Consider the following 25,584-nt stretch of genomic DNA (forward strand, 5'->3'; position numbering starts at 1 on the left):
TTTCGCCTCTGTCCACCCAGCTGCATGTATGATCTATGCATGTGTGTATGTTGAACTTCTTTCGTACCTTACTTAGCCAACCATGCTAACTGGAGGTGTGGGGGAAGGACAACAAACAAAAAAAACAATTCTAAAGGAATGAACTGTACATACTCCTCAGTTCTCAGGACTCACCCTTTGGGTTCTGTGCTGGAGCGTGGAGGGCGGGCAAGCAGCAGTACTTGGCCTCTGTGCTCGGTGAGCTTACGAGCTGATGAAAATGTGGGCCTTCTCACCGCTGTGACTTGGACAGAGGCTTTTTTACAGCGACTCGACAGGCGTGGGTAACACCGCAGTTGATCGGCAGGTTTACGTGCAATGGGGTAAAGTGTGGGTTACTCCCACCTCTTCCAAGACGTCTGGCCGGCATGAAAGAGTAGACCTCGACACTCTCCTGAGCTTTCTCGATTGGCGGCTCTTCCACCAGCAGTGGCGTGAGCGAGATATTTCACAGCTGCAAATCTAACTTTTACCTGTGTCACAGGGTACAAACAGAGACAAATGTAAGTTTTTCCATGTAGATTTGGCTACATATTCAACCTCTTGTCTTCAGTGAATGTATAAAGAAGCGTCAGTCTTCTTGCTTCATTCAGAGTGCTGTCAATCAGATACCGATGTCGCTCTTGCAAGAGCCAGTGATGTTTTGTGTGTTAGAACAGGCTTCTTTAATCTCCCGGTTAATGAAGGATACAAAAACTGAGCACCGCCTAGAGCAGTGGCTCTCAGAGTGTGGTCCCCCCTGACCCACCAAGTGGTCTGCGACGGCTGTGATGCAAACTCAGCTTGATCCGGACAATAATGACAACGTTTGTGATACCTTTTGTTTCGGCCATGAGTTAATATTTTACTCGTGATATTTAATTTAAAAATTAAGTTAGGGAAACTAGGGTGATTAAACTACCCTAACCCTAATATCTCAATTGCCCATTCCCCCTAAAAAAATCCTTCTAACTGCGTTTTAAGATTTTTTTTTTAATTCCGGTAATGTGAATCATTTTGTATTTATGGTATTTGGAGAGAAGTGAATGCGTTTTGTCACCAGGGGTGGGACGCTGTGTGGTCCACGGAAATGTTTGGATCGGCTTGAGTGGTCACGGGCCAAATAAACGCTTGAGAAAACACCGCGCTAGAGGGCTGGCAAGAGGTGCAGATGGAATCGTGGCACTGGGATGAAACCTTGCTCATGTTGTGGATGTTTGTGGTTGCGTGACTGCACTGGGTGGAAATGTGGCACAAACGCAGCAGTGTTGGGAGCAAGTTATGGGAGCGAGTTATGGGAGCGATTGATATCAGCTCGTGTGCAGGTGCCACGTGAGTGATTACGTTGCAAGATCATGAGAGATAAGAGATGGTGGCGGTTTTGTAGGCCTTTATCCTGCATTGCATTGATCAGATTGATAATGATGGTGAAGCAATTTACTGTATATGAAAAAAAATGTCAATGCAGTAATATACCAACTGTGAATTATGTATCTCATGCACCCCCTAGTGGGTTGATATGTGTAGTACAAAATACTTGTCATTTGAATCACATTTCCAAGTGGCTGACGAGCAACAGATACCTTGAGCCAGTGGTTTAATATCCACATTCTCATGGCGGGGCCCAGTCTTGCCACAATGTATAATTGGATGAGTTGATGTGTGGGCAAGGATGTGAACGTTATGTTTGTATGTATGTTGAACTTCTTTCGCGCCGTAGGTAGCCAACCGTGTTAATCGGAGGTGCGGGATAAAATCGGAGGTTCCGGGGGAAACATTATGCACTTCTAATTGTGAGTTCTGAACTTGTTTTCACGTTTGGGTGCACGTGTCGTCGATACTGTACGCAACATGCCAGGTGGACGTTTTGCATAGTTTACCTGGGCAAAGAGCGCAGTCCTTTGAATTTAATCAAAATACAGGGTGTTTTAAAAAGATGGACCCGATTTGAAATCGCTATATCTCTGCAACCACGAACCACCCATGAATGAAACTCTTACCACTTGAAAGGGCGGGGCATAGAGTTTCAAATGATTGCTGCTAGATGCCTCTCCCAGCGCACAAAAGCCCCTAGCCTCAATCATTCGCAAGATGGTGACCCCGCAACACAAGGCGTTTTGCGTTCTGCAGTTCAACAAGACTGATTCCATAATTGCAGTGCAGCGTGCGTTTCAACGGCGTTTTGGCATTGATCCGCCAATGTCAAAGAGCATGGTGGCACAAAAGACCGTGTTTTTGTGCCACCATTAGCGACTAATCTGGATGACCTCAAAAACAGAATCACGGCAGCGGTGACTTCAGTGGAAGAAGACACTTTGAGATGCGTTTGGGACGAATGAAACTATCGTCTCGATGTTGTCCATACAGCAGGTGGAGGGCACATAGAGCATTTATAAAATGGTTAGTAAAACTTTATAACTCATTAAACCGTTTGTTACTTTTTGTGTACTTGTAACATGTTGCCATCGTGAAATATACTGCTTTGAAATTGGGTCCATCATTTTAAAACACCCTGTACATTACAGAGTCGAACATTTGACTCACTGGGGACTGACGTATAGGTGAATATGTAAAAAAGCTCCGGTTTGTGAACATCTGGAGAATAGACAGTTACACCATGCACACATGCTGCACTGGGAATGGGCGGTTTATTGGTCAGGACAAATATGTAACAGTCGGATATGTGATGTTGTACTGCATGCTTAATAAGCAAGGTAACAGCTGTATGATATTGATTTCTTCTGGAGATCCTGAAACCCATAATTACATAGGAACTATTACATCTACGCATTTACATTTTATTTTAATATACGATTATCATTTAGAGATTGGGACTGACACCGGAGCGCAATAACATAATAGTATTTCTTGGAAATTGTGATTCCATAAATGTATGTAAAAAATAATCTGTAGTTTTTTGTGCAGTTGTGTATTTCATTATTCAAAGTGAGTCAAGTGTAGGCGTTATTATACGATACACGGTTAATACAAACGAAAATTTAAAGGCGAATTCGTCATTTTGGTCCTATACAATTGTAATGTCCTTTTAAAGAGATAAAATTGCCTGTTCGACCTTGAACTTGATAGAGGCTGAGAGGTCATGGCATGGATTATGTTGTTTATTTGTTTATGAGGCATGACCTATAGAGCCCTGAATGCCTTGGGAACATTTTCTATGCTAAGCTAAGCTATACTCCAAGGTGGAGCCTCTCAAAAGTCTGTGATTATGAATACACTGCCCCGTTTTTGAAAAGTTTTTTGTTCAATATTCTATTATTTGGTTCTTTCGGTAAAGTCACGTTCTTTCGGTAAAGTTACGTGACTTTATCAAAAGAACTAAAGAATATGAATTCCTGCAGTCACGAACGTTTTAAGTCAAGATTATTCTAGTTTATTTACAAAAGTGTTCCTCACACAGTCCGCGTGAGCAATGGTGGTGCCATGTGGTAAGTGCATCGCGCGATAAACCCGGATGCCTGGGTTTGATTCATAACCTCAGTGGCACGAACCAGGTCAAACTGGGGCCTAAATGAATGCATGATGTGTTGTGAATATCAGCACTGGGGAAATAGTGGCAGCCAGGCATGTTGCTGACCACACCACCCATCCATGTGCCATGCAGTCTTCAGAATCAGAATCTAGATTTAGACCGGAGGAATCCGATTAGCTCTGAAGCTCTTAATAGGAAGTCACTGTTAGTAACAGTAGGTGCAGCTGCACTGGCGTTCTTTGTCTTTGTTACAGTTTCTCAGATTCCAGAGTTTCCTGTATTCTCAGCTTGCATTTTGTCCTCAATGTAGTACATTGATAATATAATCAAAGGAAATAACATGGTTATCCTTTTATTGATTGACATCCTACAATAACACTGTAATTTTAACATTTATTTATACTCATATGCTAAGAATAATTGAGTTATGGAGTCGATACGTGTCGCTATTCTAAGCATTTGGCGATGACCATCTCCATTGATGGTTTTGAGCCAATGGTGGAAATTCCATATTTACATTTCTCCATAAGAACCACTGTTGATTTCCAACAAAATGGTATTTATTTTATGCACCCCCAAAGTAGTCCATGAGCCCAGACCTGACATTTAAATTGCTCCTAACATCAGGGGTGGCATAACATCAGTGGTTCCAATGTCTCGCTCTGGCCAATAATAATGAATTTTGTCATAACCACTTCAAATTAGTTGCTTATTAAACTATTTAATCTGATTTATCCATCTAAAAATAAATCGGTAGAACGAAATGTTTTTGCGACCTTATGTGGTACCAATTTCTTCTGGCCATGATTTTCACTCGCAAGCCACCTTTCCACGATCGTAATTTGAGCCGCTCTGGGCCAGAGTGCCACCCGGCTTGATGCTGTTGTGTTTGCTCAGTGTTTTTTTTTGCACACACACACTGGTACTGTACACGTGATGGCTAAGCAGCCTCTTGCGCGACATAGTGCACTCCACAGCAAAACAATCACCACCCCTTGTCTCACAGGGTGTGCCGCGATAACACACGAACGGCATCGTTGAAAAGTCTGGCAGCTGTCCGCAGTCCTTTGCGACGACCACCTGTGTTGTCCTTTTCGACGACCACAGTGGTCGTGTGCCGCCACCGCTCTTGCTTTTGCGGCTCCCTTCCCTTTGCGCCGTGAGCCGTGGGCGATGCTGCAGTGGAGTTGGTGGAATATGTGCAGAGACACGCAATACAGTAGACTCTCGTTTATCCGCACTAATGACCGGGAGGATGGCCGCGAATTATTCAGTAATCGCGGGTATTTTAAATATATCCATTTTCCGTGAATCTCTATGCCAAAAAAAACAATAATGTAGATATGAATTATGTTTCGGTGAAGAAAATAGAGTTTGTTAATGAACAAAACAAAGACTTGCCTCCGCCGCCCACTAAGGCTTGTCCCACTAAGTGGATAGCAGAGCCACGCCAATCAAACTCCACCCACTGTTGTAAAGATATGCAACTACTGCACTGTAGAGGCGATCACATGGATTTCGGATTAACCGGAGCACATATTCATTCTGTTTAAGCAGTGACTTGCCATAATTTTTCCAAGTATAACAATGTATACTTTTTTTCTTCAAATTATTACTTTGGGCTTAAGGCAAAATCCATGAGTTATTAATTTATGTCAACATCTCAGGTGCACGGTTAATCCGCAAGTCGGGTAAACCGCACGCGGATAATCGGGAGTCTGTGTATTTTAATTGTACCGTCGGCGTCCTGCCATGAGACAAAGTGTCCTTTAGCAATTTTTCGCAGAGCCGTGTGTAATCTTGTGTAGCTCAAAAAATGCCCCGTGGAATAAAAAGTCACGCAACTGCTTCTTAGATCGCTTCATTTTACACGTATTATCCATACAACAGGGGGAATGCTTTTATACACGCTCCTACAGTTCTTCTAAATTTTTGACAGCTGACATTTTTGGCAAATTAAGTAAAAAAAAACAAAGTTAACGTGACGAATTTTGGTGCAGGAATTAGTGATCAGCAAGATTGGTCTTGTGTCGCTGCCAAGAATTGAAGTCAGCACCTCAGCAGTGCTGGCTCAGTAATCTGACCATGGACTGTCTGGCCTCTCATTCGCTTTCAAGAAGAGCTGTTTTACTGTTTGTGCCATACGTGGAGTGCACAGTCAATGTCATTTAAGGAGTTGAAAGGTTTCGTGAGATTTGTGATACCCCTTGCAAAGGTGACCTGTGCAATGGTAATTAAGCCTGGTTAATTATTGTTTTTTGCATTTGGTTTGGAAACATTTGGCTCTCAATTGAAAGTTCATCAACCTACATTCTATAAGGGGTGGAGTCGTATATCATCTCTCCATGAAAATCGTTAGTGATGGTCCTATGGCAAGACTGGCCCTTTCCAAGAGAATGCCACGTTTATGCCACTCGCTCATTACAACGAACAGCAATAAGCACTGCCCTGTTGACTTATACGAGAAAACATTGGCATACTATCGTTAAAAAAATCCACGGGCCATTTTATAGCCTACTTCATAACACATGGCAGGATTTGTTTATACATTGGACTCGGTGGCTCATCAGTAGAGTGAGCGGCTTGCGATTTCAAATCCTGCATGGTTGGTTGACGCAGCCAATCATCCCTCAGGGGGCCAATAAAATGATTACCACTTTGTGGGGAAGTCAACGGTGATTGTCCTATGGGTAGACTCACTCCCACCATAGTAATGTGGTGTTTCCACGACTAGCTAAGGACTGTAAACAGGAGACGAGCCACTGCCTCAATGCTCATTTGAGCAGCAGGAAATCACGTTGGCATGCTTTTGTTAATAAAGCACAGAGGTTATGTGAGTGGCTGTGGGAATTGGATGGTTGATGCTAAGTAATCGCTCTCAAAGACAAGCTTGCTGACTACAAGTTTACACGACCATAAAAGACTGTAAACATAAAATAAATGCAGTGTGCTTAGTTATGAGAACATCTATGACATGGCCGCTTATATGCAGTCTTGGGAGAATTGCATTTAAAAAGTAATCAGTTGCTGATTACTGATAACTCAATGTTTTTTATATAAGGTAACATTTTCCTGTTTTGCATTGATGCTTCACATTCATGCATGACTCGATTACTTTTACGTTCGTATTTTTCGAATTTCTGTAAATTTGTCGAGTGTTGAATATTCTGTCGTGTTGTGTCCCATTTGTGTCCCCTCTGACTTGGGTGTACAATTGTGTGCCCAACGTATTGTACGCGATTTAAAGCTTTCGTGACTGCAGGGATTCATCTTCTTGGTTCTTTCGGTAAAGTCATGTAGAAGGGAAGTAATAAAATAATAAAAATAAAACATAATAAAATTATTCTCACGACGTTTCGGCCACAACGCAAGCAACCGTCCTCAGGTGAAGACCAGGTCTGTCGGGGAGACAGCGTCTGAATGAAACACCACCACGCTTGGTGCGTATATTTAAGCTTTACCGAAAGAACCAAGAAGAGGTATTGTACGCGATGTTCGTTTTACTCATTTATTTTGAGCCAACATTTGCTCATTATGCTCTATTTTATTTTGAGCCGTCATTTTGTTGAGTTGTTCAGTCGTTTCCTGAAGGTCAATGTTCATTCATTGTTAGAATGATTACATCATCTGAGTATCTGAGACTGTATCGTTCGTGTTTTCCATTTATTTTTATGCCTTTATTTTTTCAAAGTTTTTTTGAAAACCTCTTTGAATATTGCCGCGAATAGCTTTGGTGAGACCATCTTTCTTTCTCTGATTCACCTTTATATGTTATTAATTATGAAATTTCAGCGTAGCTATTCCAATTTTCTTAACGGTTCTAATAATTAGTATGAAAATAGGTTTTCCCTTTTTTTCTGGCAACAAAACAGCTGTTAAGATGTTAAAACACCAAACTGAAACCTTTTACAAGGAATCATGTCTGCATTAACCACAATACTTGTGGTCAGAATGCAAACAAAAAAAACACTCTGATAATATATGCATTGTCTTTGAAACTGATAGGTCCACACCAGAGACAGCTTTCTTTAGAGCCTAGTCTCAAATGGTGTTAGACCAGAGGACGTGTTAGACCAGAGTACGCCTTTTGGCGTCCTCTGGTCTAACACTATTTGAGACTAAGCTCTAAAGAAGGCTGTCTCTGGTGTGGACCAATCAGTTTAAAAGACAATGCATATATTATCAGTGTGTTTTTTGTTTGCATTCTGACCGCAAGTTTTGTGGTTAATGCAGACATGATTCCTTGTAAAAGGTTTCAGTTTGGTGTTTTAACATCTTAACACCTGTTTTGTTGCCAGAAAAAAAGGGAAAACCTATTCTCAATGTATATATAGTGTAAAGAAAACATGCCTTTTGGATAAAACACTTTTTATTTAGCTATATAGATATTGTAATGTTGTGTTGTGATGTGTGCTTTAGGATATACCATTTTTAGGACTCAACACAAACGAAAACACGAATTGTGTTCTGGGTCCAATGTCCCTGTTAAAAATGGATAAATGTTCAGTATTGTAGTTGTGTGGGGATTAGGGACGCATTTACCTTGGCACACAGGGATGCGATGGTGAACCCATTCAAAAGGACACTTTTTTTTCCAAATCCATAAGCTTAAAGAATCACCGTCATTCATCTGGCATTGTACTTGGACCATTCCATTAGGCAAGCAGGGATGAGCATAGAAACTGGAAAACATTGTTACCTAGAAACGAGTTCCAGGATTGTTAACATAATTTCTTGACTGTAATGAATACAAAGAGAAGTTTATGTTTCCTGACAGGATGCCCTTTTTCACATCTGGCATGACTGTTATGTCATTGATGATGCTATCAAGTGCTGGTTGGGTGGTGTAATGTTCTTATTACGCAGTTCCCTTCCACTTCTGCCCCCTCTTTGAGATGATGAGGCCACATGAGTTAATTCCACCTCTTCCCATCTGGCACCAGCTTTCACAGCTTCTTTATACATGTTGCCCCTCCCTGTTCGAGAACGTTCTTCCCTGTGCCAACCAAGCGTGTAAATTGTCCTTCCTCCATTTCTTCTTCCGTGTGCTTGAGCGTGCAAAGCCATGTTTGGTAATTCTGTATGTATCGATTCTCGATACATGTTCAAACCAGTCGTCTCTCTTGTATCTTCCCTTTCAGTGTTGCCCCTTGATTGCTTCATGTCATCATTTCGCTAGTCTAGACACTGTCAGGATTCTGCTCAGCAGAGCTCATTTCTGCTTTTTCCATCATTGTGTTTTCTCAATCTCCAGCATTCGGAGGCATACTTCCGTATCAGCACAACTATAGTTTCTACAACTTGGTTTTTTTCTTTGCATAAACACGTGACCATATCAATCATTGCCAAGCTTTCCAAAGGCTATTGTGGTTAAAGCACCTCTGCTCTTGATGTCAATATCACAGCATCTGTTTTACGTGACTAGGCCTTCGAAGATTTTCAAATTGTTGCAACTTTCCTTCCACCTCAATTTGTTATTCTTCCTCTTGTCTTTCAATCGTCAAGACTTTTGTCTTTTTTATGTTGAAAAACAATCCAAGTTTTTTGCTTTTTTCATCTACTTTGAGTTTTTCTTTGTAAATCCTATATTACAAAAACAATAACTTTAGCGAATCGTAATGTTATTGTTTCACCACCTACCATGACTCCAAATTAAGTAGAAGACTTTTGTCATTGAGGGACATTGAAAATTAACAAACTTAAAATGTATTTCCATGAAATGTCACAGACATCATTAGCTATGATCAATCCATTAATGGATGAAGGCCTCCGCAAGCCACCCTGATCTCTCAAAATTCTATGATTTAACAATCAGTCTAGCACCTGCACACGAGCTTATGTCATCGCTCCATCTCCTCACTGCACATCCTTAGCTACTCTGTCACTATTATTGACCATCAGCATAACCCTCTCATCGATGTCCAGCCCAAGACCCACTTGTATGAACATTTTAATTTACATGTCTTTAGCCTGCGTTTTTTTATCCAGGTCTTTAGCTTTCTGTCTCAGAATGCAATACCAAACACTCAAAGGACAGATTCCAAGAACACAGGATGAGATGTTACTATCCTTTGTGCAAGCACTTCCAAGAGTTCATGAACAGTGAGCCTGGTGAAATTTGGGGAGCGCATCGTCAGTAGTGTACCTTTGGTTCCTAGGGTGTTTCGGCCTTTCACACTATACACCCTCCCCAAAGGCGGCCAGCGACAGGGTGATCAATCCTACGCTTGCGTCCTATTCCCAATTAGTCATAGGAGTTGCTTTGTTGTTGATAGCCAACATCCCATGGGACTATGCATGGCAGGGGCGTCCTCCTCCCTGAGTCAAGCATTGTTGACCGCATACCTCCTGGCCCTCTCACTTCGGGGCCCAGCTGGGGTCTTTCCTCTTCATCCAGAGCCACTGACTGCTGCCTTCTGCCACCTCCGATACAGCTCTGATTGCCGAACGCTGGCTCTGGCCCTTAATTCCCAGGTCTCTAAGCAGTCTGGTTGTAGATGTTGCCACAAAACCTCTGCAGCCCACCTCCACTGGTCGGACTTCTGTGTTCCAGCCATGATGCCGTGCTTCGGCAGCTAGATCGGCATAGCGCAGATGTTTTCGCTCATAAGCCTCATCTACTGAGTCCTCCCAGGGTACTGTGAGCTCAATGATGAAGACCTTCTTGAGCGAACGGGACCAGAGCACCATGTCAGGTCTTAGGGTGGTGGTTGCGATCTCCGGAGGAAACACAAGTTGCCGGCTAATGTCAGCTAGCATTTTCCAATCGCGGGCCAAGCGCAGCTGGTCTCGCTCTAATGGTGTAGAGCCGCTCTTCGGTGGTTTAGCTCCTTCGCGGACAAAGGTCGTCCGTAAGTGGTGTGATGCTGCTGGGGGTGGTAGGGAGTTGGTGGCGGCTCGCTTGTCCTCCAGGGCGGACGCAAGGTTTTTTAGGACTTGGTTGTGACGTCAAGTGTAGCGTCCTTGGGTGAGGCTTGTTTAACATATTTACGTACCTTAATACTTCAACTTACAGCTCACAGTGCTGTTAAAACTCTGATCATCCATCTGCCACAGTTATTCACCATTATTCTCCCCAGCCCACTTCAGTGTTTATTGTTGCTGTAATCTAGCACATACTGGCATGACCAGCTGCAATAATAATCATCATTTGAAAGTGACGCGAACTGTGATTGCACCTGTGGTCATGCCCGTACAATTGCGTGCCAGAATGATTCACATCTCGGACCGGATTCAACTTGGCATATAATGGAATTAATATAATGCAGTGATTTGCATACCATTTCACATGTGTGATTGTCTGTCATCACTACTCCCACCACAACTATACTTTTATCATCATCAGCCATGGTCATTCTACTGGGAGGAGGGGGGCTGTGTTTAGGAACAGGTCAACATTTTAGATTTTCAATATTTTCTTCTATATATAGTGCCTCGTCTGAATGCTTTGAGAATGGACATCAAGAAGTGTTTATTAAAGCATTTGACTAATATTTAACATGCCAACACCTTTTTAAATATATAACTGTATATGAATAGTTGAGGCCTGGGCCCTTAAACTAACTTAAAAATAAGTGGCACAATGTTATAATTGTCAATATATATTGCATGAGCCCCTGCGAGCCTCTTGGTTACTGAAGTTGTATTAGGAGGTATGTTGATTATTGCAGGGTAAGAACATAATAATTAACATCCATTTGTTAATCCACCGATGAAAGAAGACATCCCCATGGCATGCCAGTCATGGCATTGTTTGACCATACTTCACCTCGCTGGTCAGTATGGGTTGGTGGAATTTCAATTGCACTCAATGCTGATGTTAACTGTGGCTGGCAATCAAACTCGGCTCACTTTTTTTTCGTATGGCTGATGTAGATGCAGAGCAACAAGTCCAATTTCACATTCAGGTGGTCAGGCCAGATAACCGCGTCAGGAGGAGTGGAGTGTGTCGCTATGGTGTCTCCGTATTATTTGTGGATCGGGGCATTGCTCGGTATGTGTTGTAGGGTCTGTTCTGGATGACCACAGTCGCACACCGGAGAGTTTTTAACTTTCCATTTGTCCATCAGGTATCCGCATCTGCTGCCATGGGATTCGTGCAGTGGATGCGACTATTTTTGGACTCGGCTCAGTGGGTTATAGTGCAGCAACACAAACCACGACGTGACTGCTTTACCTTCATTACAAGGAATGTAGTTATAATTTGCCATTTTTTTGCCCCAATTGTGAATGGACTACAAAGAGCTCTGTATACACTTGTAGTATTCGGGCATCATAATGAGTGCAGTGAAGTATATTTCATTGGGAAATCCTGCCACTCATTATCCAGGTATTTTACTAATCGTTTTTGCGCACATCTGTTGGTGGAAATGGTGGAGTCAATAGGGCCGTTGATGTGGCGTACTTTGTGCAACTTGACTCTGGGAGGGGGGGCATCCTGTTGTCCGTGCATTTTTTCCCCTCTGATAATTACGACACACAGGGCTCACCCAAAGTCCAGAGACATGTTTTTGTTTCATGCTGAAATACCATGCCAGGAATTCACAGATATTCAATGAATTTTAGTTCAGTTACGTGTGGGCGGGGGGCGGGGGGGCAAATTACAATTGATTCCGCATTGTTGTGCAACCCATGTTTTAATGTTATTCCACTGAAATGTGCTCACTTCATGTGCGTTTTAGTAATCGATTTTTCATTTGTTCATTATTTTAATTTCAATAAATGACAATTAAATCAAAGCTTACAAACAAAACATGTGTAGCCACTGCAGAGAAAATGTGCTCTTGATGTTTTTGTCAACTGGCTATGTATGTCCCTAGATTAGAGACTGTGCCATATTGTTTCTGACAAAGCAGTTCTGCTAATATTTCATGGAAAGATTTTCTATCTCAGGTTAAGACTTCATTTCAGTCAAATTAACAATATTCTATTTAAGTAAGTAAACATATTTAGCAAATAATTTAGTTTTCAACTCATTTTGCAGTGATATAGACAGGTAACAATTGTCTCGTGAACTCATTTTTATTAAATTTTGCCATTGATGGCATTATTTTATTGTACAAGACAGCTCTGTTAATCTAGGGGTTAGGGTTTTCTTATTAAAGAGGTCAAAGGGCACAACCGTATTGCACACATTGATACCTCGAGCTGCACAGGAATAGGAAAGGAATACTGTACCCAGTACTTATCTTGTAATAGTTTAAAAAAAAAGTTTCAAATTCTACTGTGTATTTCATTTTCGGATTCCCATGAGAATGTTTCTAAATTGTCTTGTTTTTTTTACTTACTGCAGAAAATACCTATTATCAATAATGTCTCTGATCAGATAGGGACACTGATGCGTAGGCAAGCATATTGCCTATACATTACTCTACTTGCATATGCTTTGGGATGTCAATGCAGCACGCAATGCTGTGCATGCATGCAGAGTGCATGTAATTCAGAAATATGTAGAGTTTTCAAGCAAACCCTTATATTGTTAAATCAGTGATTGGCGCATTAGTGCAGTTTTTAGCACACCGCACTATGAACCTGGCGACCTATATTCAATTCCCATCCAATATTAACATCAAAAAAAGAAACACGAACCAGTGTGGTGAAGTATGGTCAAACAACCTCATGGCCAATAATATAGTGTGGGGGAAGCCGTCACTCAGCAGGGGTCAGTAAATAATATAACCGAAAGGGCAGTAAATAGTGAATTTGCACAACTGCTTAGTTGATTATATTTTTTAAGTGGACACTTTGTATGATGAAATTATACAAAATGGTGGGTGGCACAATCCGGTTTAAGCAAGAAAATGCCGTGGCATTATTCTGCCCGTTTGTGGATACAAGTCCACACATTATAGTATTGTATGTACCGTATTTCATTATATGGGAAAACTTAATTTGGTTGAGGGACTTTCATTTGTGTGTTCTACATCCGTTTATGTTTAAACAGTTGAAGGTATATACTGCTGTGCCTGCTAAAACACAAAGGGTGGATGACCTGAGGCACTTTATATGTTTACACGTACTGTTGAGGCTTGCTTGGCTTCCTCTCATAGAGTAGGCAAATGTTTTCCCCGATTTTTTTCCGTACCTGCCTGTAAAACCAGAGCAGTATGACATACAAAGCCAGAAGCATCTTTTGTCGTGCACAGTAGCTTGGGAGATGTTAACTACCTCGTCTGGTATACAGGAGGCTGCCGTGGGTTTGATCCCGACCCTTGATGCCTGCTGTATATTTGGAGTTTGCGTGGTCCACCCCGTGGCCGTGTGGATTTTTCTCCGGGTCCTCCGGTTTACTCCTTCACATTTAGAAACACGCGTTTAGACTATTTGGCCGCTGTACATTGCCACTTAGTTGAACTTTCTTTTGTGGACAGGTCGCTTCTGAAAAGAGCTGTATGGTGGTCCAGTGGTCCTCACCTGGTAAAATAAATATAGTTTAACATACGGGTTACATGATTCAAAGTCTTGCATTGGTTGACTTGTGCGTTTGCATGGTAAGGCAATTGTAATGTTGGCACACTGCGGCTGTAAGAACATTTTTTGCTCTAAGTTCACTCCGCCATATACTGCAAAAGTTGTAGGGACAGACACGCACACTTGGTTTGTTGTACACCATCAATTGAAATCTTGTTTGAAACAATATAGCCAGGTGAGAATGTCTTGAGAGCTGAACTCTCCTCCCTCATTTGCAAGGAGGAAGCCAAAGCGAAACTAAGGGTAGCGGTCGGTAAATTGTTCAAATGGTGCACGATATACTGTACAGATTCTAGCATATATGCCGCACGCATTTTGAACGGAAATCCGAATGAGTGAACTGCTTTTGGGCACATTTGTGAACCTCTTGAGAGTTCATACTCTTTGGTTCTTTCGGTAAAGCTTTCCCACCTGATGATTGCACGCTTGTATTGCGCCCGAAACGTCGTGATTTATTTTATTTTATACCTACATGACTTTACCCAAAGAACCAAAGAGTATGGATTCCTGCAGTCAAATCAACTCTTGAGAGTTCGTGAAACATTGTGGCCCTTTTTTCAGATTACCTTCCCACCCGTCCCCTGTTTCACTGGCCACCAAACCACCACCACCAAACCACCACCAAACCACCACCACCACCACCAAACCACCACCACCACCAAACCACCACCACCAAACCACTACCACCACCAAACCACCACCACCAAACCACCACCACCACCAAACCACCACCACCACCACCAAACCACCACCACCACCAAACCACCACCACCAAACCACCACCACCACCAAACCACCACCACCACCAAACCACCACCACCACCAAACCACCACCACCAAACCACCACCAAACCACCACCACCACCAAACCACCACCACCAAACCACCACCACCACCAAACCACCACCACCACCACCAAACCACCACCACCACCACCAAACCACCACCACCACCACCAAACCACCACCACCCCCAAACCACCACCACCCCCAAACCACCACCAAACCACCACCACCCCCAAACCACCACCAAACCAACACCACCACCAAACCACCCCTCTGGCTTTGCCGTTTTAAAAAAAATGGTTCGGTCCCCTTTTTGCGATGAACGTGCCCGACAGAGCGAGAGAGAGAGCGAGGAAAGGGGGTGGTGGTGGGTGGTGGTTGTGTTAGTAGTTATTATGTAAATACTGCCGCCCCAGGTGAACAGGGAGGAGGAGGAGGTAGGAGGAGGAGTTGGTCAGACCTGCTCCTCCAGTCTTGACGAGCGCAGGCTGAGACGGCATGAGTGTGTTGCGTGTGCCCCTGTGGTGCTGCTGGTGTTGCTGGTGTAAGAGTTAAGAGAGAGGGAGAAGAGGGGGGCGTAAGCGTCAACTTTTTTTTTTAACAATTGACACGTGCGACGCTGGGACAGTTTCTCCGCTGAACTCTTTGTTGGTTCGCGGCTGACAATTTGCGTGACACACGCGAACCCGTGTCGCTCATCATTATAGGCGATACGGGGCGCTAGGTTTGTGGCGTACGAACACGCACGGCGGGGTGGGTGGTGGTGGGGGGGATGAGAAAGCCGAACGCTTTTGAAAGGGAAAGGAAATTAGAGCAACAGGAGTGGAGAAAATAATATAAAATCAAAGCAGAACTTGACCGTCGGCAAAAAAGGCAGCGACTGCGAGAGCAGTGGACGTTAGCACGAACAACGCGAGAGAGAGAGAATAGCATCGTGATATACGCAATGAACTATTTCATCAAGAAGGTGTCCTTCATCGATGCCGAGAACCCCGAGCAACCCATCAGGTTGCTGAAGCAACCCGAGGTCCTGATGAGCGACAGACGCGAGCCCGTGACACCGCTGAAGAGCGCCAGCAGCTTCCCTCCCATGATTCGGCAGCAGAGGCAGCAGCAACAGGAGGAGGACGAGGAGGAGGATGCGATGTTCCCGGTGTCATCAGCAGCAGCATCAGGAGCCACTTATTCGCCGGTCGGGAAAACTGCTCGGATGCTGTCAACTCCCTCCGCTATGGAAAGGGCCCGCGCGTACAGACGGGGCTCGTCGAGACCCGAGATGCCAGGTGCAGTTGTTGTTGTTGTTGTGGTGGGGGAGATGCCAGGTGTTGTTGTTGTGGGATATTCCAGGTGAGGTTGTTGTTGTGGGGGAGATTCCAGGTGAGGTTGTTGTTGTGGGGGAGATTCCAGGTATTGTTGTTGTTGTGGGAGATTCTAGGTGAGGTTGTTGTTGTTGTGGGGGAGATTCCAGGTGTTGTTGTTGTGGGGGAGATTCCAGGTGTTGTTGTTGTGGGGGTTATTCCAGGTGAGGCTGTTGTGGGGGTTATTCCAGGTGATCTCCAGGGGTGCGGTTGTTGTTGTGTGGGAGATTCCAGGTGTTGTTGTTGTGGGGGTTATTCCAGGTGAGGTTGTTGTGTGGGAGATTCCAGATGATCTCCAGGGGTGCGGTTGTTGTTGTGTGGGAGATTCCAGGTGGTGTTGTGTGGGAAATTCTAGGTGATCTCCAGGGGTGCGGTTGTTTTTGTGGGGGAGATTACAGGTGAGGGTGTTGTTGTGGAGAGGGATAAGGAGGCAAATGGGCTCTCGGTCTTGTCTGTGCAGATTGTTTTACGGACAGGCGGACCGGCTGGTGTTATCCACCTCGAAGCTGGCAAAGAAATTCACAACAGTGACCACAACAGTGGCTTTCTTTACCAGCTGATAGGTGACTTCTGCTGATGATATCCAGTACAAGTAATTTGGTTGCATTCAATTATAGAAATAACTTTTAGATTGAAACGGACGGCCCATATATATACCACAAAGCATGCAGAGTCGTGTTTAAACAAAATTTACATGCAGTAACTGTATTTTATCATTATCATCATGGGACCTCCTTTGCCAGTACGAAAATATGAGGATAGCTTTTTCCCCTCTTATGTGGCAACAAAACAGGTGTTAAGTTGTTAATACACCAAACTGAAACCTTTACAAGGAATCATGTCTGCATTAAGCACAATACTTGTGGTCAGAATGCAAACAAAAACATACTCTGATAATATATATTGGTATTGTTTCATCCTTATTTGGTAATAAAGAAAATCGAATTTTATGGGGTTTTTTTTTACATTTATATCTTAAAATACAAACGCTACTGCGTCTCAATCTTCGTGGTTGTTGCGGTTAAGTCCCACGACGCACGGGGATGGACGTTTCACTCCACGTGGCTTTTTGGGGTGGAGGTGGTGGAGGGGGCAGCTTCGGCCAGGAAATGAAAACGCATCGGAGGGCAATGCGTCTGAAACAAAAAAAATCTCAGTTTATTCTTCACTGCTTTTAGGGAGCTGCTAGAACAGCGTTTGAACTCCATGTTGCATTCAGTGATTACTATATTACATAGCATGGTGATATTAAAAGTTATGCTGTATCCACGTTGTGTTTTCCTGTTAAACCAAATCGCCACAGCTTACTTGCAACCTTGCACCACCTTGCCTTGTTTTGTTCCTGATGCCTTTTTCTCCCCAAAACGTTTGCACCGTCTTGTTCCATTCGCGTGTGTTTATGGCACTAAATTATTGTAACCAAATTTTCCCAGGCTCCTCTTGCTATCATATTTGCATTTTTGTGTGTGTGTGCTTGCGTTTCGTTTACAAACGCTGAAACACACCTCATCTGTTGTGCAATATTCCCCAACGACCCTGTTGCTCGTTCTGCGCAATATGTATGTTGTCTTTGTTTTCTTGTTGATACGCTTACTGGCTGTCGTTGATATGCAAATTCAACACATACAATAAACTCAAAACTAGCTATGTAATACTGCATTGGGATTTTAGTGCAGTGGCTATCGTTTTAAAAATGTAATCGTGCTGTTGTACGTGATCTCTTTTTGGGGTGCAATCATAGCAAAAGCAAATTTCTAAAAATATCTTGGACATATTTTGCTTTTACAATTGACACTCCGCAAACTTGACTGAGAATCTCGGCTACATCAAAGCGTTTGTCTATTCATAGACACACGTGTCTGATGGCACCCGCAACAAATATTGCATTCCCACACCTTTAGTGTGTGCATTCATCAGTACAGGACGTGAATAAGCCTCAAACCCCCTTTGGCTGCAACGTTTGCGAATGTGTTAATTTTGCTTGGGTAAGGTTTTGTGTCGTTAAAGCAATTAGCTTTCGTTGTTTGGGGTACAAAGCTGCGTTGAATGAACGCATACTTGAGGCCGAGTTAAACTTGTGTGTCTGCCAAGCAAAAATACTGTCCATATGTGCGTTTAAGATTGAATATTAGCGAGAGGCATGGCATGCCGAGCGAGTGTGGGCCGTTCTTTGTTTAAATATAACTTTCATTCCTCTTGGCGATGTCGGAAAGTAGTTCGTAAAACTTACGGTTAACTCACTGATTTGTATTTCGATTTAAAGCTTTCGTGACTGCAGGGATTCATCTTCTTGGTTCTTTCGGTAAAGTCACGTAGAAGAAAAATAATAAAATAATAAAAATAAAACATTATAAAATAATTCTCACGACAGACCTGTTCTCCACCGGAAGACGGCTGCTTGCGTTGTGGCCGAAACGTCGTGAGAATAATTTTATTATGTTTTTTTTTTCCTTCTACGTGACTTTACCGAAAGAACCAAGAAGATGAATCACTGATTTGCATTTTAGTTTTGCTTGGGCCCACGTGTCGTTTGTTGGATGTCTGACGTGTATCGCTCCACATTTTGGGGAGCTTATTCAGGAGTTGACACTGTGCACGGTTGGCCGCGTACAGTGCGAAAGAAGTTCAACATGTAGTACATACTGACAACTTAAAAAACACACACACATCGGAGAGCTGTGCAGCACCCTACGCAGCAGCAAAACTTCACTCTAAATCAAGTTGCTTCAGGGCTGCGGAAGGAGATGAGCCAACTTCCCCCTCCCCATTGATCGTTTGAGCAGAGACCGTTTGTTTGATTATTGGTTTGAAGTAACATTTAGGTGCTGCTTCCAGTGGCAAATACAATTAAAATGCCAAACAGATCCCTAATTGGTTTTGTTTGTACAGGTGGGAAGCTTCCACTCAATGACGTTTTGTGGGAAAGTCGTCATAGTTCCCAAATGGGCTTTCTTTGAGGTGGCCAGGTGGCAGTTAATAAATATGTCAAAACACTGGCTGACATTGAGATGGTCCTGCAAGAGATGTTGGGTTCTGGTCTGTGCAGCCACAGTTGCAGTGATCTGATGATGCACAACAACAACAAAAACCCCATTTAATTTGTGGTCCCCCCTCCCCCAATCAAGGTTAATGGAAGATTATACATTCGAATTTCATCTCATGCGGAGCATCTATGTGGGCAGGCACATCGCCCAGAGTAGATAGGCGGTGACTGAAGGAACTTAATAAGGATTTTTGTGGATGAGTAACTTAACCCAAATTTGTATTCATTTGTCATATTTAACACATAACTAATTGTAATATATGGTGTACTGCATTTGAATAAAAACACTCAATATAATTTACAAAAATAAAATTAAAAAATGTTGGTCTGGGTTGAATCATTTTTGGTGAAACATTATGGTACATTATAGATCAAAGATTACTTGGCTCAAAAAAATTTTCATTGTGATCCAGAGTAATCACATCGCAAGGCGGATGCTGGCAAAAAAAAATCTTCCATAAATGATAAATACGTGTCATAAAACCATTGTAACCGGTACTTTGATATTTGTAATTGGGTAATATCTTTTAAATGAATTCATCATGTGCAGTCGGACGTATTCGCGTCAAGATGCATTTGTACCGAAACCTTTTTGACAATGAGAAACAAAATATATAGACCCACCATGACAATTAAGCGTGCAGCGTATTTGGCAACCTACAACGTTATACAGTGCACAGTTCCTGCTGCTGACATCCTGCCGGTAATGTTTTCGCCACCCATTTCACTAACGAGGGATATAAAGCCACAACTCTAAAGAATTGTGCTTGAACAAATGCACGTTATTGTTGGCCTCGATTGAATCTCCCTGCTCTTGAAGCACGAGGGCAAGCTTGTGCATGAACACATCAACAATGCTATGATGTTTAGAGAGCACCGGTGCTCCCTCTACACGATTAACAAATCTTCCTTTTGTAAACGGTAGTCGGTGCATTGGACGGTAAATATTTATCGACATCAGCAGAGCTTGCCGGTGACATTGCACGCGGAGGGTGCTTAAGAGGACAGTAACGCACACTCGTGTAAAGACTTGTAGCGCATTCCTGGCACTGTCAAGTTTTAAGTTTCATGGTTACGATAAAATAAATGGTCTTAAACCACATAAAAAATGTAGACTCAGAGGCATTTGCTTTAAGTAAAAGAAAACCACGTTTGTTAATTTCTACAGATTATATTATTGTCAACATATTATGCCATAATGTCGATTTATATTGTACATTTATTAATATATTGGTTTACATTAACACTGCATACCACAATTGTTATTTGTGCCTATGAAGAGGAGTGTTGAAATTATTTAGCACCGTACGTAGCCAACCTTGCTAATTAGAGGTGCGGGGGAAGGACAACAAACTAAACACCAAAATCAGTTTTTAAGAAATAAGGTTTCAATCTAGATGATTTAAAAGTGCATAGCTCCAGTGATTTCCTAATTTTGGAAGGAAGAGCATTCCAGACGACCGCAGGAATGCATCTGAAAGCGCACGATGCAGTGACCATCACCTACTGGGAGTTCCTGAAGAAGCTCCCGGCACCTGAAAGGAAACATTGGACATCACGCCAAACAACACGCAGTACAAGCTGGAAAAAAACCATCGAAAAGTTACCAAAAATTATTGCCAATTAAGCGTCGTTGTTTTGGCTTTAAAATAATGTCACTTAAAGCAAATACTTTGAAAATATTAGCATCTGCTGTGAAGTCAGTGGTCGCTGGATCGAGGCCATCAAACTTGACTTCACTTCAGAACCCATTGGGTCACTGCTTACTCTGTACTCTGACTCAAACGTCAGCCCAGCCAGGCCACCTCCACTGCATGTCGTTAATTGATACGTTTAATGATTAACGAAGTGACCTTTAAAATAACCTTAACATAATAAGTGTTTTTGTTATTGATGTGTATTCCGGCGCATCTCCGATTAGCACGGTTGGCTACGTACTGTGCGAAATAAGTTCTAAATACATCCAACGCCATGTAGTTGCTGTGGTGTCGGGATGGCCACTTGCTCAACCATGGTGGAAGTTGACCTGCTTAAATCCCAGGCTGAGGCACTTCATGAAACCTTTGGTAGTTTTATTACTTGTGCATTGCTCACCACCAAGCGATAACTGCAGCAGGGAGGGTACAGTGCGGGAACGGCTATTTCTTGCAATTGCACTGACCTGCGTGAAAGAGTTTAGGTCAAATACACAGCAAGATAGGTCCTGGTGTTACAGATGTTATAACTTTATTACATCCTAGCTGGGCGTTTTAAGCAAGGTGACAATAACCTTAATCCTAGTCTGGAAACCCCTGTGTCAGTGGAGCCACATGCCAATTGTAAAATCATTTAAAACCTACTTCACAGTGTGCAGTTCTTCAAGGTTCTATCTTAAAATAACCATCGAAATGAGCCCTTTAGGCTTGTGAGTGGTTCGCTGCAGCTATGGATGATGAGCATTTTGCAGTGAACAATTAAAAAAAAATTCAAAGTGATTTCCTGCTCAAATGAGCATTGAAGCAGTGACTCCTCTCATGTTTAGAGCCCTGAGCCTTTCGTGGAAATGTAATGTACGATACGAAAGACAACCACTGTTGGCTTTCCCACAAAGTTGTATTTATGTTATCGATGGGCTGAGTCAACCCCAACCAGGCTTTGAACTCTCAACCTTCCGATTGCGAGCTGCTCACTCTGCCACTGAGCCACCTGGCTGGCTTTATAATTGGTCGATATGGTAATTATGTTTGCCCTGTTTAAATAAAGAGTAATTAAATCATTTGCTTTCATTGGCAATAATGGCGGAAAAACATATTTTCATTCAAGAATTTAATCAGTTACGTCTCATGGATCCAATACTGCTACCGTGTTACCAAATGAAGACAACCTTGCATTCAAAACCTAATACAGGAATCTCAATTTAACTTTATCATCAGGATTCACCTGCAGGTCAATATAACACATGCTAGTGTTGCATCAATTGACCAGAAAGCATTAATATCCAGTGCATTCAATTTCAATGGCGTGTTGGTCCTAGTCTTGGCAGTCAATCTATTGTTATCTGAGATCAATATAAGCCTGGTCTCTGGACCCCTAATTTGCTTGTTCAAATACATTTTTATTTCCTGTACAGAAGTAACTTAACACATTCTTCTCAAGCTGAACACTCAGCCAAATATCGTGGTATAATTATATCAATTACTTTCCATTCACAAGAAACACATCTTCGAAACATTTGCAAGGTCATGGCTTTGTTGCATTTCTATTATTGGCAAGACAACACAAACTGTTCATAATATTCATAATATAGGTTTTTGGGTCTGACCCAAAAACCTATATTATGAATATTATTGGTCGCGAAAGCCTACGTGTTAAATTGAAAACTATTCAATGTACAACATTGTCTCCGAAATGGTTTTCTTGAAATTGTCTGAAGAACTTTCATTACATGGGGAGGCTGCAGGATGTGTCTGAGTAGAACTGTATATAAATAATCCATACCTCTGTTACAGTATTGTTGCTACAAGATTGATTATATTATTTGGCTGGCTGAATTTTTCTCCTGGTCCTCCGGTTTTCCCCTCCACATTTAGAATCAACATGCGTTTCGAGAATTTGGCTGCTATGAATTTCCACATGATGATAATCCACTTTGTTCAGCTATCATTTGTGGCCAGGTTGCTTCTGAACTATAGCTACATAGCTCAGTGGGCCTTTACCTGGTAACATGAAACACATTCCTGCGGAGGGAGCTGGTAGGAACGTTGGGTTGCTCAGTCAATGGCCAGGGTCAACGGCGGCGTGGTGTATTCCGCAAATATGCCCGACTGTGAGGGTGGGCACAAGCCGGCGTGAGTAGGTTAAACGTTGAGTTTTATAAGGGCACCACGGGGTGACCATCCCCTCCCCACCCAGCTACACCCCTCCCACCCAGCACCACCCCTCCCACCCCCCACCCAGCCACACCCAGCCCCACCCAGCCCCTCCCCACCCCTCCCATTTTTGGATGCACGATGGACGGACACAGGAGGTTCCTACCAGTAAAATAGTTAATAGTTTAGTTTAAATCCCCACGCATCTCTTGACTTTCAGCATGGTGGGGTGATAATCATTTTCTCAGCAATTTTGAGTGTAGGAGGAAATCAACGTGATTAAGAGAAGAGTATAAACATACTCCTTGTTATTGTAGATTTAAAAATGCATAAATGAATTAAACAAATCCGCTATTTTCACATTTTTTTGTGTTTACTCAGAAGTTATTTCGGATAGCTATTAATGTATTGAGAATGTATTATAGTGTATATTACCCCCCACATTTGCGTGCAATTAATAGTGTGCATTTGTTATTCATAGAATATTTATGTAAAGTACAGAATATGCAAGTTATGAAATACTTTTAGCCAAATGGAACTTATGATACGGTACAGGCAAGACAGAACATACGAATCAGGAAAGACAAATGGATACATCAATTGACACAACCTGAATTGATCCTTGAATAGAATTCTGACTGAATCACGTCATTTTATAGGGAGATGTAAATCGCAACACATCAACGAGGTGTACACGTTAACGGTAGGGGTGTGGATTATAAACAATAACAATCTTATTGACGCTATTTACCGTTGCTACATCCCACCTGCTTCGCTCTCTCTTCAAATTATAATTGTGTACCTAATATTAACGCCCCCCCCCCCCCCCATGTTACACTGCAGGCGGTTGTGTCTATGCTGCTGCATACGTTGTTGTCATCACTCATCTCTCTGTTGTATATCGTTGGTCATAGGACCAGAGCTTGGGCAATTGCTGGCGTTCGTTCTGTCTGTGGTGGGTTTCCCACGTGTCTCCATGCGTTTTGAGGTGCGATTTTGGACGAATGACGCTATGGAAATATTAAACACTGTTATTATTCAAACTAGATTCGAAGCTTTCGTGACTGCAGGAATTACTCTTTGGCTCGTTCGGTAAAGTCATGTAGAAAGAAATTAAATTAAGTAATAGAATACGACGTTTCGATTGCAACACAAGCAACCATCTTCAGGTACAAATGAATACGAAAACAAACATAGTAAACTTGGAAATATAATGCAATACAACACAGAGAGTCGGCCAACAAAACAGTCAACACCTCACCTGGTTCATTAAGTTCTTCCAAAGATTGCTAAATTAGAAGTTAAGTGTGAAACAAAAAAGCACTGCAAACCCTCTCCGTAGAGGTGGTTCAAACTAGATTCGAAGCTTTCGTGAATGCAGGAATTACTCTTTGGTTCTTTGCTTTCTACCGTGCTTGTTTATTGGTCCATTCTCTCCTCCGGCCGCTATGGGCAGTAATTCCACACAACGCTCCGTGCTTGTTTGTTTAGAAGTCCAGTGTCCAGCTCCCCCTCTGCCCCCCCTTCTCTCTCTATTTAAGGCCTCGACACAGAGACGTTGTCTTTCTGTGTGCCTATGTGTGTGTCTCTCTCTGTTTGTCTCTGTGGGAGTCTCTCTCTGCTTGTGTGTCTGTCTGTGTGTCTCCGTGTCTATGTTTTGTCTCTCTCTCAAATTTAGCAATCTTTGGAAGAACGTCATCAACCAGGTGGGGTGTTGACTGTTGTGTTGACCGACTATCTGTGTTGTATTGCACTATATTTCCAAGTTTACCATGTTTGTTTTCTCTTCCATTTGTACCTGATGACGTTTGCTTGTGTTGCAATCGAAACGTCGTATTCTATTATTAAATTTAATTTATTTCTCCGTGACTTTACCGAAAGAACCAAAGAGTACTGTTATTGTTATCGCTGGCTGTGCTGTCAGGTTCGTACACGTTGCTGCAGTGTCGTTGACAATGACTGTAATAAGATGGCATGTGGCGGCAACTCATGTATGGCATTAACAATCTAAAATTGTCTCCACGCTAACATGAGCACTGAATGCTGAGATAGCGTTGGAATTTCCACATTTGTATGGCAGGAGCCAGTGTTTTAAAATGGCAACCATTGATGGCTTCCGACCAAGTGGTGTACCTGTTTTTATCAACTCTTATCTGGCTATACGGCACGCAAGACAACGTCGTGTTTTCCATAATCAGTGCAGTCCTGTGTATCTTAACAGGCAGCACTTAAATATTGGTGTTATTACACTTTCTACAGAATACTTCATATGTGCGTACTGTTTTCTTCAAAGTTGTGGCAAAGTGCCGTCTAAATCTGTTGTGTATAAGGGGTTAATAAAGATGTTTTGCACTTGATTAGACTTTGGCGAAAACTGATACCGTCAGAGTACAAACTGCACAGACTGTGCTGACAGTGATGCCGGGTTGTTATCAAGGGCTGGACATCTTTCACGCATTTAAACTTTTTTTTTACCGATAATTCAAGTGGGTCAAAGTTCGCATAGTGTTATTTAAATTCGATATTTTCTGCTCTGACAGTGATTAAATAATGTACAGTATAGTATCCCGTA

At 42.5% G+C, this 25,584-nt stretch overlaps 1 protein-coding gene across 13 annotated transcripts in view; it reads left to right on the forward strand.

Annotated features, from left to right (window-relative positions):
• LOC144936108 (protein furry homolog-like) overlaps positions 1-25,584 on the forward strand; it is a 267,791-nt gene that overhangs the window by 35,263 nt on the left and 206,944 nt on the right. For 11 of the 13 annotated variants that reach the window (XM_078862964.1, XM_078862967.1, XM_078862970.1 and 8 more), the window contains exon 1: positions 15,558-16,046. The exons of the other annotated variants lie outside the window; for them this stretch is intronic. In XM_078862964.1, the coding sequence (XP_078719090.1) occupies positions 15,710-16,046 (337 nt within the window). In that variant the 5' untranslated portion in view covers positions 15,558-15,709. Of the gene's footprint in view, positions 1-15,557; positions 16,047-25,584 lie in introns of those variants that run through there. 13 annotated transcript variants of the gene reach the window in all.

This window comes from Lampetra fluviatilis, chromosome 15 (genome assembly GCF_964198595.1).
Source record: "Lampetra fluviatilis chromosome 15, kcLamFluv1.1, whole genome shotgun sequence".
NCBI classification, from domain to species: Eukaryota; Metazoa; Chordata; class Hyperoartia; order Petromyzontiformes; family Petromyzontidae; genus Lampetra; species Lampetra fluviatilis.